The sequence below is a fragment of the Gracilinanus agilis genome, chromosome 1 (genome assembly GCF_016433145.1).
Source record: "Gracilinanus agilis isolate LMUSP501 chromosome 1, AgileGrace, whole genome shotgun sequence".
Taxonomy (NCBI): Eukaryota; Metazoa; Chordata; class Mammalia; order Didelphimorphia; family Didelphidae; genus Gracilinanus; species Gracilinanus agilis.
Genome location: NC_058130.1, coordinates 475,654,201 through 475,673,961, shown reverse-complemented (window position 1 = coordinate 475,673,961; position 19,761 = coordinate 475,654,201). Strand labels below are relative to the sequence as shown.

At 37.3% G+C, this 19,761-nt stretch overlaps 1 protein-coding gene across 1 annotated transcript in view; it reads left to right on the top strand.

The window, feature by feature from the left end:
* VPS4B (vacuolar protein sorting 4 homolog B) overlaps positions 1-4,521 on the top strand; it is a 41,953-nt gene extending 37,432 nt beyond the window's left edge. The window contains exon 11 of the mRNA XM_044665784.1: positions 2,908-4,521. Coding sequence (XP_044521719.1) covers positions 2,908-3,009 — 102 coding nt within the window. The 3' untranslated portion in view covers positions 3,010-4,521. The remainder of the gene's footprint in view (positions 1-2,907) is intronic.
* The last annotated feature ends 15,240 nt before the right edge of the window (positions 4,522-19,761 follow it).

Here is a 19,761-nt window from a genome sequence, read left to right as displayed (position 1 = left end):
GTTTCTTTAGCAGATGTAGTTTTTACAGGGTGGGGTTGCTAGCCCCACGCCCAACCCTCCTCCTTTTTTCATCGGGGCTAGGGACCATCCTTGGCCCAGGAGTGGTAAGGGTGGGCAGTAGGGGTCAAGTGACTTGCCCAAGGTCACACAGCTGGAAGTGTCTGAGGCTGGACTTGAACCTAGGACCTCCAGTCTCTAGGCCTGGCTCTCAATCCACTGAGCTAGCCCAGCTGCCCCTTAATGTTACTTATCCCCTATTTGTTGTTTGGTCATAATTTCTTCTTTTATCCATAAATCTGATAGGCAAATTATTCCATGCTTCCTTAATTTTCTTATTATATCACCCTTACATCTAAATCATGTACCTGTTTTGATCTTATCTCAGTTACACAGTGAGAGATGTTGATCTACACCTACTTTCTGCTAAAGTGCTTTACAGCCAATGAGTATCTTTAGCCACTTGCTTCTTATTAATCTTTTGGAGGAAATTGTTTTTCTTAAAAAGACCTATTATTTCATTGATACAAGCAGCTTATGGTGAAGAGCTTCCTTTTTCAATACAAATGGGCACTTCTAAGTTTTAGACTTTGGGTTTTGTTTGGGATACTATGGGATCCATATTGCTGAGAGGGGTTTAAGCTGCATCACAGAATTCCATAGGGCCCCCCAAAACTCTAAGAGAGGGGGTAGTTAAAGGCAGTTGGAGTCCTGTTATAAAAGCCAGGACACCCTTCTTGCAGGTTCCTGACTCTTTGCTCTTGGTTCTGAGCAGAGGGGCAATCTATGTAGCTCTGAGCTGGATCATTCAGTCTCTAACTGCCAAAGCTACTTTACTTTGTTAGACCTTCAAACAAGACCACAGTCTACCTTAGTTTAGCTTTCTAGGTTTAGAAAGAAGATTTAGGGGCTTAGATAGGAAGTCAGCCATTCAAGATACATTTCCCCCTCTTGGGGTAGGGGCTGCTTATTTGACATATCTGTTTTAGATAGCTTCCCTTACCTATCAATACAAAACCATTTCCCCCTTCCTATTCCAAGATATCATTAAACCCTTATCATCTAGGAACTGTGTCTGGATACAGATAATTTGGGGAAATACTCACATCCTCCATAAGCCAAGTTCTTCTTACTAGTGGCTCTGAAGTTGATCCTAAATTCTGAGATAGTGGGTTGCTCCTAAGACACCAAGCCTCACCTGTTCTATCCTGTGGGGAAATAATACAGAGAAAGATATCATCACAAGGGGTTTAGCCTTTCCCCCACTTACCATCTTGGCCCAGAAATTACCAAGCTAGATTATCCTCCATTACAAACAGTTAACTGACTTCCAACTGCTTAGAAGGAGGGGGGAGGTGAAAGAGTACTCCACAGGCTCCTGCCCCTCCTATCCAGTCAAGCCTGCCTGTGTTCTCCAAAGACCAGGGATTAGGGAGACTTCATTGCCACTGACCCCTGTCATCTTACAGTTTCCCTAATCCTACAATGCTGAGAGGTTCATTGACTTGTTCAGAGGAATAACCAAGATGCAACAGAAGTTGGACTTGAACCAAAGCCTTCTTGGCTCCAACAGCAGCTTTCTTCATTCCACTATGTCTTGCTGTCTCTCAGGACAGCCCTTTTTAGTTGAGCTATGAGCAGGACTTTTATTAGTGAACTTGATCATAGCTATTCCTTATTTAGCAGTGAACAAATTATCTGTTGAGTGGCTATTGTGTATTTGAAAATACAAGCAGCTAGATGGTTAGAATGCCAACTTGGAGTCTGAATTCAAATGTGGCCTCAGATACTGCCTATGTGACCCTGGGCAAGTCACTTAACTCTGTTTTCCTCAGTTCCTCATCTGTAAAATGAGCTAGAAAAAGAAATGGTAACTACTCCAGTATGTATTATAGTCTGTTTTCTCAAAGACACCAATCTAGTTGCAAATATTACCTCATTTGTCATTAGTTACATGCTATGTTTATGGCAAAGAGGCATTTGCCATAGTGGAGGAGTGGCTTAGAGTTCAGAGACTGTTCAGGTTCCACCTCTTGAAATATACTGAGTAATTTTGGGAAAGTTACTTTCAGTCCCTCTAGGGCCAAGGCTTTAAGTTGCAGAGCAGGTGTTGATCTGCTTTAAGGGACTTTTATCACTGAAAGTGCCATGTTCTAATAAAATTATAGGTCCTCTCCAAAGAAAATAATGTTTCTGAACAATCCATGCATTTGGTTATAACTGTCTTAGTGACACTTTTGTTAAGGGGAGAGAGTTCTTTTGTTTAATTCACTTAGGAATATATAAAAATTCTCTATGCCAAAAAAATTTAAATAAAATACAATGCCTAGTAATGGACTATTCTGGGTAATTAAGTGTTAAAAATTAACTCCTTTATGTTTCCACCTATGTTGATTGAAAATCTTTTAAAATGTACTGTCTTTTACAGCCTTAAGTAGAATGTCCTAAACATCATTTCATTCATTCAGCAAATATTTTTTAAATGCCTGCTATGTAGGTACTGTGGGGGATAAAAAGGTCAATAAGATGTAGCCCTTGATCCAAAGATTAGACTATATCCTTCTTTGAACTTCAGTTCTTAGTCTTGTAGATTTAGGAAATAACAGGAATTTTGGCCAGAATATATGTAAATAGTAATAATTGCTGTAGATATTATCCTGAGATTTTTTTAAAAATAGTATCTGTGATATGTGTCCTCTTACTATTTAGTATTTTCTTCTAAAAGAGAAATGCCTAAAAAACAAATTTTGATCATTTGAGTGTATTGTTTTTGTTTTTCATTCAAGTATCTAACATTGGTGGGTAAACTATAATTTTGACTCCTAGATTTTTAGTAAGTTACTCAGTTAACAAAAGTACCATGGGTTCATACAGCTTAGTGATGCTTTTTTTCCTTTTTTCTCTCAACAGCCTGATATGTTACGGTCATTAGCCAGCACAAAACCAACTGTTAATGAACATGACCTCTTAAAATTAAAGAAGTTTACAGAAGATTTTGGTCAAGAAGGCTAAACCAAAGACAACTAGTAAACAATTGGCCATAATTTTTCCTTTTTAGGCACTCTTGCCTCTTTGGGATGGCATTCAAATATTTGCAGATTTTCCAAAAATGTTTCTTTTTCTTCTCCACAGGAGAATGAAGATCTCTTGAACGTTCCTTTAGCTTTATGTTATTTTTCTTACAATTTCTAGAATCTCCTATTTAATAAGAAAAAAATGGTAAGATATGGTGAGTGACAAGTCAAATGGTAAATATTAGAACTCTCACATGAAAAGCAATGATGTCAACAGACTGTTGTTGGTTTGTTTTTTAAATGTACCTGGCATAAAATATTGTCACATAAACTTGAAGTAAAGTAAACCCATGTTATGTGCTTTGGAGAAGAAATCATCTTAAATATCATTTTTCTTGTATGAATTAATTGATTATCCCACAAATGTTATTTTTATTTCCTTTTTTAATTAAAATTTTGATGGAAAGAGAGATTACTGTAAAAAGCAAGGAACACTGTGATCAGGCCTAGAAGATTTTTAATTATGTGGTGACCAGTACTAATTGAACACTGATGGATTTTGTACTGGTGTTTTTTCACTGTATGTATTTAAATATTGCCTTAAAAAAGCAGTAAGCTTTTGTTTTTAACTTTACTAGTTCAAAAGAACCTTTCACTGTGCAATCTTGGAAAACATATTAGACTTGACATCATCTTTATCCTGAAGAAGAAACTTCTTTATCCCAAGATCCTTTTAATAGCAAGATTTGACCAAAACAGAATTAAAATATATTTGTAATTTTTGGAATACCATGTCATAAAACACTAATGCGAAGCTTGAAAGTTGAGTGGTCAGCCTTTCATTTGTGAGTGATAACATCCATAAATAAACATACACAACATATATACATATGTATTGTGTGTATGTGTGTAGAATTTTTTTCCCATTGATATTAGAGCAGTAGAGCTCTGCTCTATTAGGCTTGTTAATAATTTGCCCTAGCCATACTCTCATTTTATAAATATCAGTGTGATATTTTATCAAAATTTTGGAAGTGAGCTGATGTTATAAAATTATTAAATATTAAGGTAGCAGTTGTTTATTTCTAATAACTATCTAAGTCTGGATTTTAAAGACTATAAGATACAACACTACCATCAGCATTGAGTGTGCCTTGTAAGTTTCTTTGGCTGTAATTTTTTTTCTTAAATCATTGAATTATCTAGGATGCAGTACATTCCATAATTATTATAAGATTCTACCTTAGAAATGCTTTAGAACACCTTAAAATATTTGCACATTTCAAATATTATGCATTATGGTTGTTTCTGGCTTTTTCTTTTATGTACAGATTTTTGTGTATTTTTTAGAAATCATAGGTTTGATGAAAAATGCTATTTGAAGTAAAATGATGATACCCCATCAACTGTATTCTTAGTTTCTTTTGGAGCTTCCAAGAAAACGAACCCAAATCCTTTGCTTAAGGAAATCTGTAAAATAGTGCATTAAAACAATATACATGTAAATGTTTTTAATTTTTCACAGTATTCTTTTTGTACTGGGAATGGGAGTTGACAGCCTAAATTTAACTGGAAAAAATAAATTGAGCACAAGATATTATATATTTTTAATGTGTACAAGCTCAAATTATGGTATATTATTGCAATTATATGCTTAATAGAAACCTTACAGATTTATTCTGTAATGTTCAGTTTTAGGATTTGTGATGAAACTACATTTGCTTTGGACATGAGTTGAATACCATTGCCCAAAAATGATACCGTGTAAAAGTGTACTAGCTAAGATTAATATTGAATCATAGTATTGGACTTCTAAGTTCCTTACTTCCAAGCCTGTTCCTAATTCATTACAAAGATTTCTGAGTCTAAAATTTTTCCTAGAATCATATGACAGTGTCATGCCTGTCTTGGAATAGTAGACCAGCAAATCTGATGGACCTAACCCACCAGCACATTTCCATGATATTTTAGAAGGGAATGTGATTTCATGGCTGGCCTGAATGCTTATAGATTGGAATTTAGCCCTAAGTTGCTGTGGGCACAAATTAGACTTAGCACTCTGGCTACTATATCCCCTAACTGCCCTTAAAAGACTTATGACATTTTCCAAATGGGGTGACAATAGAATATTTATATTTTTCAGTCTCTCATAAAACTTTTACAAAAATTGAACATGTTACAGTATAGATGTATTGTAAACAAATGTAAAAAAGCAGAAGAATGTCATATGCCATAATACAGCAAAAATCGTCATTGATTCTGGGGCCACAAACAAAAGATACAGACCCAAATGGAAACCTAACAATGAAATCTTAATGAGTGGATCAAAGGACAATTTTAAAAAAATGATAATGATGAAACAGTATACCACAATTTCTGGGATGCAGCTAAAGTTTGTTATAAACATAGTAAAACAGGATTAATGAACTAAATGTGCATTTTTAAAAATTAGATAACTAACAGATAAAGCTAAAGTAAGCATGAGATAATAAAAAGAGAGGAAACAAATTGAAAATAGACATAGAAACAGTAAAACCCAAAACTAGATTTTGAAAACAAAATTCATAAACCTGTGTCTTTTTAAGAGGAAAGCAGAAAAGTCAATATAATACAAAAGTAATAGAGGGGTACAAACTACTCAAAAATGATCAGAAGACTAGTGATTTTTAAGTAACTCAGATAGCAAAAAAAAAAAAAAAAAAAAGATCCAGCTGTTGTAAAGACTTTGCAGGAAGCCATGTTGGCTTGTCATGAATGCCAGTTAATTTGGTTAGAACACAATAATGCAGTTAGAGCATTTTGAGCTGGCACGAGACCAAAGTCATTTGGGATTGGACTACAAAAGCAGGAGAAATCAATGCATCTCTCTCTCAATCTAGGAAGACTGGTGGGAGGAGAAAGGTCATCTCAGAATTATCTCATAGCCAGGATTAAGTGCCTAAGCTACTGTTAGGAAATTCTATGTTTTTACCAGTTTCCAACATTAATATTGCCAACATCTATTAATCAACATCAAATACCATCATAAAGTCATTTGGAAGATCAACTATAAAGCTATCTCTTGGTGAACTGAAGAAACTTCAAGCTTTGAGGCTAGGCCTGTGGCCTAGCCAGGCAAATGGCCAAACAGGCTTCAAGATATCAACTTTACAATCAACTATATAGTTAAATAAAGGATTAGGGTTTTCCATTAATCCCTCTCTCTTTCACAACTTCCCAAATCCTTCCCATTACCCCATTCATTATCATTAAATCGATGTATTAAGAAAGCCATCACTGACTTGATTAATCTAAGAGTTCCAGCAAACTGTCAGTTAGAAATCCATCTGGTCATTAGGGGAGATAGTTTCACAATCTTCTAATCAAATCCATCTTAAAACGCAGTCAGAGATTGGTATCAAGGATCATCATCCTTGAAGTTATTAACTAAGTAAATTACTAATTGGGGAAATAATCATTTCCTCATTAGTTAGATGGGAACTAAGAAAAGCATTTGGCCATTCATATCAGCAGATTCAATAGTTTCAAGTCACAGTTAAACATCAATAAAGCTGCTGCTAAGCAAACCTGTTTTGTTATCCGGATAAGAGGTTTCATCAAACCTCAGCAGTTCCCACCTCCATCTGTAAGATCCTTGGGGCTGTACAATAATCATCTACAAAGTTCCCTGTCAGTGCCCCAGGATCATTACATTGTAAAGGAACTATCAAAGAAAAAACTACTCAGATGGATTCATAGGAGAATACTGTCAAACTTTAAAAGAATAATTAATATTGATACTTCATAAATTATTTTTTAAAATTGAGAAAGAACCTTATCAGAATCCTTTTATAAGACAAAATGTAGCATTAAAACCTAAATCAGGGATAGATAAACCATAAAAGGAAAACTATTATTAATGAATGTTGACTCAAAATTTTTTTAAGATTATGTCAGAAATACGGCAATTTTTTCAGGAAATTGACCAAGATTTATACCAGGGATACAAGATTAGTTCAGTATTAGGAAAGCAGTAAAATCATTTTTTTATTCATTTTTTAATCATCTCAACAGATAACAGGAGGGGAAAAAAACCTTTGACAAAGTACAACATTCTTATTCTAAAAAGTTTACAAAGAATAGTCATACAAGTGCTTTTTTTTCCCTTATAGATTTTTTAAATTATTCCAAATGTTTACAAATCCAAATAAAACAAGCATTTCATTATATAAAGAAAAAAGATATTACACAAATGAAATCACAGATCTATATGTTTTAACTTTTTTTTTCATTATCCACCTAATGGATACCATCCACTAGTGTCCCAACCCATCCCCACCCTTCCCACATCACATGTTCATAAGTCATGTTTTATCTTTCCGGAGGAAACATTCTCAGCTTATTCTTCTAGGATTAGTTCTGTGGCTGGGTATAATGCCCTGGTTCTACTCATTTTACTGTTCATTATCTCATACTTTGCAAGTTTTTAAGAAATCAGTTTATTTCTTATGGCACTGTAGTTTTTCTTCACAATCGTGTACCACAATTTCTTTAGCCATTTCCCAACTGATGGGCATTCCCTCAGTTTCTAATTCTTTGCCACAAGGGTGGAGCCAAGATGGTGGCTTAGTAGCAGTGGAAACTGAAACCACTTTGACAGTCTTTCCAAGCCAATCTTTTAAAAAGTGCCTCAAAATGGCAGGAGTCAAAAACCAACAGCAAGACGGAGTGAAGGAAATCTGCTGAACACAACTTGAAAGGTAGGCAGAGAGTTGGTTTTCATGGGATAAGGGGAAATTGGAAGCTAAACCCCCCTCACATACCCACCAATTCCCCCATTACTGCACCAAGTTCTGTGACTGGGCACAGGTTAATTTCAGGATCCCAGGATGTAGGCTATACCAACAAAAGAGCACCTCTGACCCCACGCCTTGAAGTCGCAGGCCCTGGCACCAGCCCACAGAGAAGCCTGGAAGTCCATAGCACTGAACCCTTTCAAGCCTGCCCTGCTGTGGTGAAGACCTAGCCCCTAGGCAAAATAGCTCAGTGCTGAGCTCTGCAAGACCAACAGCAGAGGAGAGAGAATCAGCAGATTTCAAAATTCTCAGTCCACAGACAAAAAAAAAAAAAAGGCTGGAAAAACAAGCAAGCAGCACTAGAAACTCCAAACTCAAAAATTTCTATGGTGAGAAGAAGCAAAGCACAGAATCAACAGGTAATGGTGAGATCTAATTCTTTGCCACCACAAAGAAAGCCACTATAAATATTTTGGAACATATGGGTTCTTTTCCTCTTTCCCTAATCTCTTTGGGAAACAGACCCAGCTTGTTAGATCTAAGGGTATATACACAGTTTTATAACTCTGGGTATAATTCTAAATTGCTTTCCAAAATAGTTGAATCACCAATAGTGTTTCAGCATTCCCATTTTTCTACATCCCCTCCAACAGTTGTCACTTTGCCCTTTTGTTTTTTAGCCAGTCTGGTGGGTGTGAGGTGATATCTCAGAACTGTTGTGGTTTGCTTTTCTCTCATCAATTGTGATTTGGAACATTTTTCCACATACCTACATATGACTGACTTCTTTGTCTGAAAATTATTCATATTTTTTGCATGTTTATCAGTTGGTGGTGGCCCATATCTTATAAATTTTATAAAAAGTTCACTATATATTTTAGATATGAGACCTCTCTCTGAGGGACTATTAAATTTTTCCCCCAATTTTTGGCTTTCCTTCTAATCTTGGGAGCATTTATGTAAAACTTTTCAATTTAATGTGTTCAAAATTATCCATTTTACATTTCACATTGTTCTCCATCTCTTGTTGACTTATAAATTTCTCTCCTATCAATAAATCTAATAGGTAGTATGTTCTCTGTTTTTTTAATTTACTTATGGTATCTCCTTTTATGTCTAGATCATGTATCCATTTTTATCTTATCTTAGTGAATGGTGTACATTATTGGTCTATTCCTACTTTCAGCCAAATTAAGTTGTCAGTTGTCCCAGCTATTTTTTCCAAACTATGATTTGTTATCCCCAAATCCTGGATCTATGGTTTTATCAAATGCCAGAGTATATAATCTTTTACTGCTGTTATATGTCTGCTTTGTTCCACTGGTCTACCTTTCTATTTCTTAGTCAGTACCAGAGAGTTTTTATAATTAATGCTTTATAATACAATTTAAAATATGACACTGATAGACCTCATTCTTTTATATTTTTTCATTAGTTCCTTTGATATTCTTGATCTTTTATCCTTCCAAATGAATCTTTTTTTTCAACTCAAAATAATTTTTTGGTATTTAATTGGGATGGCATCAAATAAGTAGGTTAGGTAGGATTGTCATTTTAATTATATTGGGTCTGCTTTTTCATGAACAATAAATATATCCATTTATTTAGATATGACTTTATTTGTGTAAATAGTTTTATAATTATGTTTGTGTAGTTCCTGGGTTTGTTTGGCAGCTATATGCCCAGATATTTTATTCTATCTGGAGTTATTTTAAATGGTGTATCTCTTTCTATCTGATGGTCTTTTAAAAAAATACAAAATACATTTTTTCTAAAACCAGAGCAAACATGATATGCTATGGCATATATTAGAACCTTTCCCAGTAAATACAGGAATGAGGCAAGGATGCCCATTATTATTTTGTATAGTGCTATAAATTCTAGCAAGAGAAAATTGAGAAAGAAATCAAAGGCATAAGTTAAAAAGGAAAGAAACGACCCCTATTTGTTGGTGATATACTGGGACACTTAGAAGAATCTAGAGCAGGGGTCAGCAACCTTTTTGGCCGTGAGAGCCATAAACGCCACATTTTTTAAAATGTAATTTCATGAGAGCCATACAGTGCTCACAGTGCGCGCTCCTGTAACAGTGCCTGAAAAAAAATTGACTTTATGGCTCCTGCAGAAAGAGCCATCTCTGGCCCTCAAAGAGCCAGATATTGCTTGAGAGCCATACGTTGCCGACCCCTGATCTAGAGAATCAGAAAATATTCTAATTGAGACAATAGCTTTATCAAAGACGTAAGATACAAAATAAAGCCACAAATTACATTTTAATCTAGTTTTGGCCCCACTAGGAGTTTTGCAGGCTGCAATATCATGTTTGACACCTCTACTAAAAAGGAATAAAGGGGTAGGGGGCAGCTGGGTAGCTCTGTGGATTAAGAGCCAGGCCTAGAGATGGGAGGTCCTAGGTTCAAGTCTGTCCTCAGACACTTCCCAGCTGTGTGACCCTGGGCAAGTCACTTAAACACCATTGCCGACCCTTACCACTCTTCTGCCTTGGAGCCAATACACAGTATTGACTCTAAGGCGGAAGGTAAGGGTTAAAAAAAAAAAAAAAAAAAAAAAAAAAGGAATAAAGGACAAAATGGAACGTTGCCCTTTCTTAGGCTCAGCATCCTTGTCCTTACCATTCCTTATGTGGCATAGTCTCTATTCACTTTTTTTAGATACCCCCTTCTGCACAAAATTCCGTTTTTTAGTGTATTTTCTAGAGAAATAAGCATAATACTTCAGAAGTAGCTTGACCAGGATCTATCCTCATTCTGCATGTCATACCTCCCAGCTGTTGTTTAGTTGTGCCCCATTTGTGGTTTTCTTGGCAAAGATACTAGAGTGGTTTTCCATTCTACTTCTCCAGCTCATTTTACAAATAAGGAAACTGAGGCATATAGGGGTAAATGACTTGCCCACGGTCACATAGCTAGCAGAAGTCTGAGGCCTTTGACTCCAAGCCCAACAATCTATCCACTTAGCCACCTAGATGCCCAATACTTCTCAATGCAGCATACAATCACACAGCATACAATCACAGTGCACTTTGAACCTCATATGACTCATATTAAGCTGATTCTGTTTTACATTTATTCTTAGCCATATCCCTTCCCCCAATTTGTAACTGAGTTCTTTTTACATCTCTCTGCCAGCGTATTAGCTTTCCTCTCACCTGGAGGAATACTCTCAATAGTAAGAACCTGCACAGTTGTAGAGTTGTGTCAAAAACAAAAAACTGCCAAAATAAAAAATAAATAAATAAAGACACAAACAAAGCCAGTCCCAGATGAGAAGGAAGGAGGGAAGGAAGGGAGCTCCAGTAAATAAAAGCTGACCAGGATTACTGTACCTTCACCCCCATATGACTGCTTAAAGTCGCATGCTCTAGTTCAGTTCACTTCTGGTTTTAGTTACAGCTAGGGAAAGAAGGGGTGGAGATAGTGTATGAATCATCATGACATATCCTCCCCTGAAGTCTTATCATGCAGGCCTGCTCACGGTCTGCGGGCTACTCTGGTCTGTAAAGGTTTTGCTAACAGAAAGCACAGCCTTGCAGGTCCTGCCATATCAGAAAGAGAGGCTTCTAATAGGTGAGAGACTCATCACCAACAGGCCCTCTCCATTTTCACTGACTTTTCCCAGGTCTAGAATGCTCTCCTTCCTCCTCTCTGCCTCCTGGCTTCCCATGCTGCCTTCAAGTTCCAGCTAAAATCCCATTTTCTACAAAAAGAATTTTCCCAAACCCTCTTAATTCTGATGACTATTTCCTACTTACCCTATCTATAACTTATTGGAGCCCTTCATAGTCTGATGAAAACAGGGACTGCCTTTTTCTTTTCCTTGTTTCCTCAGCCCTTAGCACAGTCCCTGGCCCATAGTAAGTGCTTAATAAGGTTTACTGGTTGATTGGAGGGGTTCACAGCTACCCATAAAGAAGGTGTATTCAGGTACAGGGGAGTTGTTGTCTATAGCTTGTCAATAGCCTTTTTAAAATGGGATATCCATGAATGAACATAATAACTTGACACACAGAAAGAGTCACAGGTCTGATTGGAACCCAGAAGCCAGGGGCAGGATTTTACCTTAAACAGGGACACAGAGAGATTAAGTGATTTGCCCAAGGTTACTTAAGTAGTAAATTGAGCACATGAGGGGTTCCAGGAGGACTAGCACCTCCGGTGTGAGGGCTTGCTGAGCCCTGTTCAGGGCTGCTCATCCACCTTTGGTGACCACCAACTCTCCTCTGTGGCTCCAAGAAGCTGCAGCATACCCAGTGGCCACAGTAAAACCATCTCAGCAGGCTGGCCAAACCATCTGGGGATAATTGACAGGCCGCAAACCCATCAAGGAGTTAAGGGGATATCTGCCCCAAGGGTACAAAGACTGAAGGGGAAGATGAGGCCACAAAGGTGGCTGAAGCAGGTGCTGGAGAGCACTTGGAGCTTGGTCAGACATCGAAGATGACAGGGTTATCCCAGCCTATCACCAGCCATCTTGACTTTTGTCTCGCCACTGGACTTTGTTGAGTTTGGAAGGGGGAATAGGATGGATGACTTCATGCAACTCTGCCTCCCTCAAATCTAGCTCACTGGAAAGTCAAGAGAGCACTCATTGGTCCTATTAGAAAATCAAGGATGAGCAACAACAGTTAATGTCTGAGCTGGGATTTAAACCAGGGTTCTTTAGCTCTCAACCTGACCCTTCTTTTTCTCAGCTGGGTGGACACATTTAGGCTCATTCCATGGTAGTTTCATTAAAGAAGTAAAGTTTTAAGTTATATTTTTAAGTGATTAACACTGTCCTGATTCAGATTTAGAATTATATTGCTATGTCTCCATATACCATATTAACTACCAAATTCATTAGCTAAATAATGGAGATTACAAAATAATTTCTAAATTACCTATCTTGATATCTTGAAAAAAATTTTTTTGCCTAATTCGTTTCAATTATTGCTTTACTTCTCTTCATTTGTTTTGCAGACAAAGCTACACACTTATAAGTCAGGGTGGGCACATCAGGATGGAAATGCCATCCCTCTTATCTCATCCAATCTTAGTTCTTAAACCTCTCTTGAATAGTTTGAATAAAATCCAGGAAATCAATTCAAAAAAATGTATTAACTATAATTCCAAGCTACCAGAAGGTACAAGAGAAGAGTCTCTACTGGAGTTTATAGCTTTGAGACCCTGATGAGTAGTAAGTAGCCTTTGGAAACCAGCCCAGCAATAGTTAAGACAAGGACTCCTCCAACAGTGATGCTGTACTTGGATGTGGAGGCCATGATATATAGAAACAGCCTCCCCAAATTTTCAAAATAAATATTGCTTTGTAAAATTTAATTGTTGGGGCAGGCAGTTGGCTCAGCAGATTGAGAGCTGAGCCTGGAGATTAGAGGTCCTAGATTCAAATCTGGGCTCAAGCACTTCCTAGCTGTGTGACCCTGGGCAAGTCACTTAACTCTCATCGCTTAGCCCTTACTGCTTGTCTGCCTTGGAACCAATACACAGTATTGATTCTTCCTCCCCTCCCACCCTTTTTAAAAATTTCACAGTATTGATTCTAAGATGGAAAGTAAGAGTTTCTTAAAAGTTCTAATTGTTGCTGATTGGTTAAATGGAACTGAAGTACAAGTCAGTGGAAACTAACAATAGGAGAGACACTGCAGGATGGAGACTTAAATGGACAGCACAAGAGAAGAGGCATCTCAAACCCTAAGGGACCCCTAGAACCTTGAGAGGGAGATTTCTAACCAGAGACCAGAATATATTTTAGGTGTCATCAGGGCCTCAAAGTTGGACTGGTGGGCTACAGACTTTTGGACTTCCTGGTGGCTCTCTCTCCTGTTCACAACCCCCAATCTCTGTAACAAAATGAAAGAATAAATCCTGAGGTAAGGACCAAAGTCAGTATTCATGGCTACCTGTCATTGTTGGATGGGCAGGGCCTGAGGCCTTTCCTCTTGTAGCATTGCTTCTCTTCTCTCATAGGACTGACCCCTGGCATGAAGAAGTAAGCCAAAAAGAAGGGCCTCTGCTTGCTTGGTGACTTCTGAATGCACTCCCAGTTCCAGCTACACAGCTGATCAGAAAGGTCCCTCTCCATCAAATGGGAGCAGGCCAGATCCAGTCATAGAATGTTTATAGGAATTCCATTATACATCTACATAATTCTCTGTACATAAACTCCCTATAGAGCAGCAATGTGGTGAATCAGATAGAGTGCCTGAAGTCAGAAAGACTCATCTTCATGAGCTTAAATATGCCCCCAAAACTTTCTAGATGTGTGTCCCTGGGCAAGTCATCTAACCCTGTTTCCCTCTGTTTCCTCATCTGTAAAATGAGCTGGAGAAGGAAATGGCAAACTACTCCAGTATCTTTGCCAAGAAAACCCAAATGGGGTTGAAAAGAGTCAGACATGACTGAAATGACTGAACAACAACAAAGACTCCCTATAAACTTCTCCAGATTTTACTCACTTAGTTCTGAATCAGTTCATTCTACCTTGGTTTCTCTGTAATAATTTCTTTTGTCATTTCTTACAGTGTAATAATATTCCATTAAACGTATATGCCACATCTGTCAGTCAGTCAGCAAAATACATTTATTAAGTGATTCATGTGCCAGGCCAAGAAAGGGAAAAAAATTATCCCTGCCCTCAAGGAGTTCACAGTCTAATGAGGCAGATAAATTGCAAGCAAACAATTATGTATAAACAAGATATAGACAGGCTACATTTGGGGTAATCTCAGAGGGAAGACACTAAGATTAAAGAGGAATGGGAAAGGACAGCTGGGTGGTTCAGTGGACTGAGTATTGCCTGGAGTTGGAAGAACCTAGGTTCATATCTGGCCTCAGGTACTTCCTAGCTGTGTGACCCTTGGCAAGTCATTTAATCCCAATTGCTCGGCCCTCACCACTCTCTTGATACTAGGACAGAAGGTAAGGGGTTTTTGTTTGTTTTTTGTTTTTAAAGAGAAATAGGAAGAGCTTCTTGTAAAAGGTATGACTTCATCTGGGAATTGAATGAATCAAAGGAAACTTGGAAGGTGAAATTCGAGAGCATTCCAGATATGGAGAATAGTCAGTGAAATGTTGGGAAATGGGTGTCAAGTGTAGGTACAACAAAGAGGACAGTGTCATAGGATTATAGGTTATATGGGGTATTAGAAGGTATAAGAAGACTGCAAAAGTGGAATGGGGGCCTTCTTAAGGAGTTTAGTCACATTAGAGAGCAGAGCTATAAGATGATAGAGAATGGGGATGGATGGATCAAGTGTTTTTGAGGACAGAGGACACAGCATGTTCATAGGCAATAGAAAGCAGCCAGTAGATAAGGAACAACTGAAGATTAATGAGAAAAGAAGGATGACAGAGGGGGCAACCTGTTGAAAAAGATGGGGCGAAATCAGGTAACTTGTGCATATAGAAAGGTTTATTTATCAAACAAGGAGAAAGGACACTACTTCATATGAAATGGGTGAAGAAGGGATAGTGGTAGAAGGCCTTCAAAGTGACAGAAGAGCAGGAGGGTAGAAGTTTGAATTATCTGCCAATGGACTTAATTTTTTTTTTTTTAGTGAATTTTAAGGTGAAGTTCTGAGGAAAGGGGAGCTGTGAGAGTTTTGAGGAGGGAAGAAAAGATTTAGAAAAGCTGCTGTGGTGAGTAGAATAGTGAATCATTTAAGGGGATGTTGAAGAATTGTCTTGATGCAGTGAGGACCCAGTTGAGAGAACATAAAATTGTAGGGTACTCAGCAGAGTTTCTTGATTTTCTCTAACTTTGTTCGACATTATGTGAGTTGGAGCAAAAGAAGCAGATTGTGGAAGTAATCCAAAATGAAGGTTTGGAAGAGCAAGATCTTCAGTAGGATAAAGGGAAAAGGAACCTGAGTGAAGAGGGCACTGTAGGGCTGAACTGATTCACCATTTGGTCAAGATGGGGAAGGGAAGAGAATGTAGAAAGTTCAGGGGGTGGGAGGTTGGCCTGGGAAAGAACTGAAGGGTGGAAGGATGGGAGACTCTAGATAGGATCAAGGATGGGGATGGAAGTTGCAAGGCAGGGGAAGATTATAATCAGATAAAGGAATTTTGGAATTCATGAACAAATGTTGAATACTTGTGAGTGAAAGGAAAGTTCAAGACTATATGACCATCTGTGTTTTGTACCTGAAGTAGGATAGAGAATGGGAAATGAGTAAATTGAGAAATTGGGTTAGAATATCTTGCTATTGTTTGCTCAGCCATGTCTGACTCTTTGTGACTCCATGGACCATCACAGCATGCCAGTATTACACACTGGGTTTTCTTGGCAAAGTCACTAGAGTGGTTTGCCATTTCCTTCTCTAGCTTATTTTCCAAAGGAAAAAAACTAAAGCAAACAGGGCTAAGTGACTTACCCAGGGTCACATAATTAGTAAGTGTTTGAGGTTAGATTTCAACTCAAGGAAATGAATCTTCTTGACTGCAGGCCTAGTACTTTATCCACTGTGCCACCTAGCTGCCCTGATGAGATTGACTTTTAGATTAATCAAATTTCTTTGGGTGAAGTTTCAAGATTGAGATTATAAATCATAATGTAAGAGTAGAGTTACAAGTCAAAAGAGTAGAATTATGACCCAAATAACCCGAGATTGCCTGAATCATAAGAATAGAATTGTGACTCAAGGAACCTGAGGTTTCCTGGGTAAATTTACAAGGATAAAGAACATGAAGCAGGGAGTGAAGAGGGGAGAGATATTAAAACTAACTTTATTATAGCTTGACAAAATAGAAAAATCAATTTTCAATTTCACTCTTGTAGGATAATATGAAGCTTTGAAGAGTGTAACCTATGCATTTTGCCTTTTAAAATAGTGTTCCAAGATTACCTCTTGTCTTAGGTAGAAGCTGCAAAGTCTTTTGCATTTCTTTGGAACTTGAATTGCTTTTTTTTTTTTTAAACCCTTACCTTCCATCTTGGAGTCAATACTGTGTATTGGTTCCAAGGCAGAAGAGTGGTAAGGGTAGGCAATGGGGGTCAAGTGACTTGCCCAGGGTCACACAGCTGGGAAGTGTCTGAGGCCAGACTTGAACCTAGGACCTCCCATCTCTAGGCCTGCCTCTCAATCCACTGAGCTACCCAGCTGCCCCCTCGAATTGCTTTTTTAATGGATGTTTGTAACATTTTTCCTTAGTTAGGGAGATTTTGACTATGACATTCCTGGAATCCATTAGGAAATACTTTCAGGAAGTGATGAATGAATTCTTTCAATATTTACTTTGCCCTCTGGTGCTAATAGATCTTGAAAATTTCACTTATTATTTCCTAAAATACAGAGCTCAGGCTATTTTTTTTTAAATCATGATTTTCATGGAGACTAATGTCTTAACATGATCTCTCCTTGAAATGCAAATTAAAGCAATGCTGAAATACCTCTTCACACCTATCAGATTGGCCAATATGGCAGTAAAGGAAAGTGGTAAATGTTGGAGGAAATATGGCAAAATTGAAACACTAATACATTATTGGTGGAATTGTGAACTGATCTAACTGTGCATGCACTCTGATCCTGTAATACCACTACTGGGTCTGTATCCCCAAAAGAGAGAGAATAAAAAAGGGGAAAGGACTTCTTTGTACAAAAATATTTGCAGCAGCCTTTTTTGTAGTGGCAAAAATTAGAAACTAAGGGGATGTCCATCAATTGGGGAAATGGCTGAACAAATTGTGGTACATGATGGTAATGTGTTGTGCTATAAGAAATGACATATAGCTATTGTGCTATAAGAAATGATAAGCAAGATGATTTCAGAAAAAGCTGGAAATATCTGCAGGAACTGATGCAGAGCAAAATAAACAGAACTGGGAGAACATTGTACACAATAACAGCAACAGTGGACAATAATTATTTGTGAAAAACTTGACTACTCTCAGCAATGCAGTGATCTGGGACAATCCTGAAAGACTTAGCACCTCCAGAGAAAGAGTTGGAGTCATCTTTAACATCAGTGTATTTATAGTTTTATTTTGGGGTTTTGCCAATGTATGAGTTTGCTCTTAAAACAATGATCAGTATGGAAGTGTGTTTTGCATGACAATAAAAAGAAAATTAAGAAAAAAAAATCTCTTCTTGACCTGCATTCTAGGTCAGTTGTTTTTAATATCAGATCTTACTACCTTTTCTTTTATTTCTCCCCACTTTGATTTTGTTGTAATATTTCTTGATGTTTTGGAGTCACTGATTTTGGTTTGGGCTACTCAGGTTCTTAGGGAGTCAATTTTTTCAGTAAAGTTTTCCACTTTCTCGTCAAAAGTTTTACTCTCCGTTCAATTCTTTTATCCAGAGATTTATTTTTTATTTTATTATTTTTTTATCTCTTGCTTTACTTCTTCTAGGTATTCATGTAATCCTTGTGGAAAATCCATTTTTTTCTTTGAAACTCTGCTATGTTACTCTTAAAAATTATTTGCCAGTTACATTAAAATTCCCAGGCACCTCCCACTCTTCCTGCACTAGTGGAGACATCATTTAACAAAAAGATATTTGTATATATAAAACTATGTTTTGCTTATTTCTATTTATCAGTTCTTTTCTGGAGATGGATATATTCAAGTCATTCTTCAAACAATATTTCTGTTGCTGTATATAATGTTCTCTTGGTTCTGTTCATTCTACTCTTCATAACTTCATGTAGGTCTTTCCACCTACAATTTTTCTAAAATTAAACTGCTCATAATTTCTTACAGCACAGTATTCCATCACAATCATATGCTACAGGGCAGCTGGGTAGCTCAGTGGAGTGAGAGCCAGGCCTAGAGACAGGAGGTCCTAGGTTCAAACCCGGCCTCAGCCACTTCCCAGCTGTGTGACCCTGGGCAAGTCACTTGACCCCCATTGCCCACCCTTACCAATCTTCCACCTATGAGACAATACACCGAAGTACAAGGGTGTAAAAAAAAAAAAAAACAAAAAAAAAACAATCATATGCTACAACTTGTTTAGCCATTCCCCATTGATAGCTATCTCCTCAAATTCCAGTTCTTTGCCACTACAAAGAGAGCTGCTATAAATATTTTAAAACATAAGATAATTTATGAATAAATAAGAGATAAAAAGCATTGTGAGATGTAAAATGGATAATTTCAAATACATTGATTTTGAAAGGTTTTGTACAAATAAAATTATTGTTGCCAGGATTAGAAGGAAAGCAAAAAATGGGGGAGAAATTTGTATGGACAATTTCTTGGATAGAGAGGTCTCATATCTAAAATATAGAGAGAACTTTGTCAGATGTATAAGATTATGAGCTATTCCCCAATTGATAAATGGTCAAAAGATATGAACAGATAGTTTTTGGATAAAGAAATCAAAGATATATATATATATATAAAACCATATGAAAAAGTGCTGTAGACTGAGAAATGCAAATCGACAAATGCTATTTAAATTTAAGCAAATGAATTTGAATGATTTATTTCTGTGTTGATTAAAACTGAGATCTGTGATCTCATTGAAATCGGGAACTCAGGAATAAGTAAACACTACTAATGCAGGTCAGCAACTTAGTTTCTTCTATTCAATTGAGTTTTAAAGTTCAGCCTAGGGAGCACTGAAGAGATTAAGTACCTGGCCCAACCCACCTGGATGAATGGGAGAGATTGGACTTGAACCCTGGTTTGATTAAAACAGCTGTTAAAAAAAAAGACTAAACTCTAACCCCATCCATTTTATTAGCACTTCTGGTATAAGATAAACATTCAGTGGAAAAGATTGAAACTTTTGGTCCAGTTCACCTTATTTTAGGACCTGGGGATTTAATTTATGCATGATCCCGAAATTCCCTCCAAAGTGTTGCAAGTATTCCTAAATAGCTTAGGGGGAAGGGCTATTTCCTAAAGGATGGGACTCTTGGGCACGCAGGATTCAGCTCTGGAGAGATTCAAATGGACCCGAGTTCTTAGACCTCCCCAACAAGGGCAGCGATTCCACAAACAAA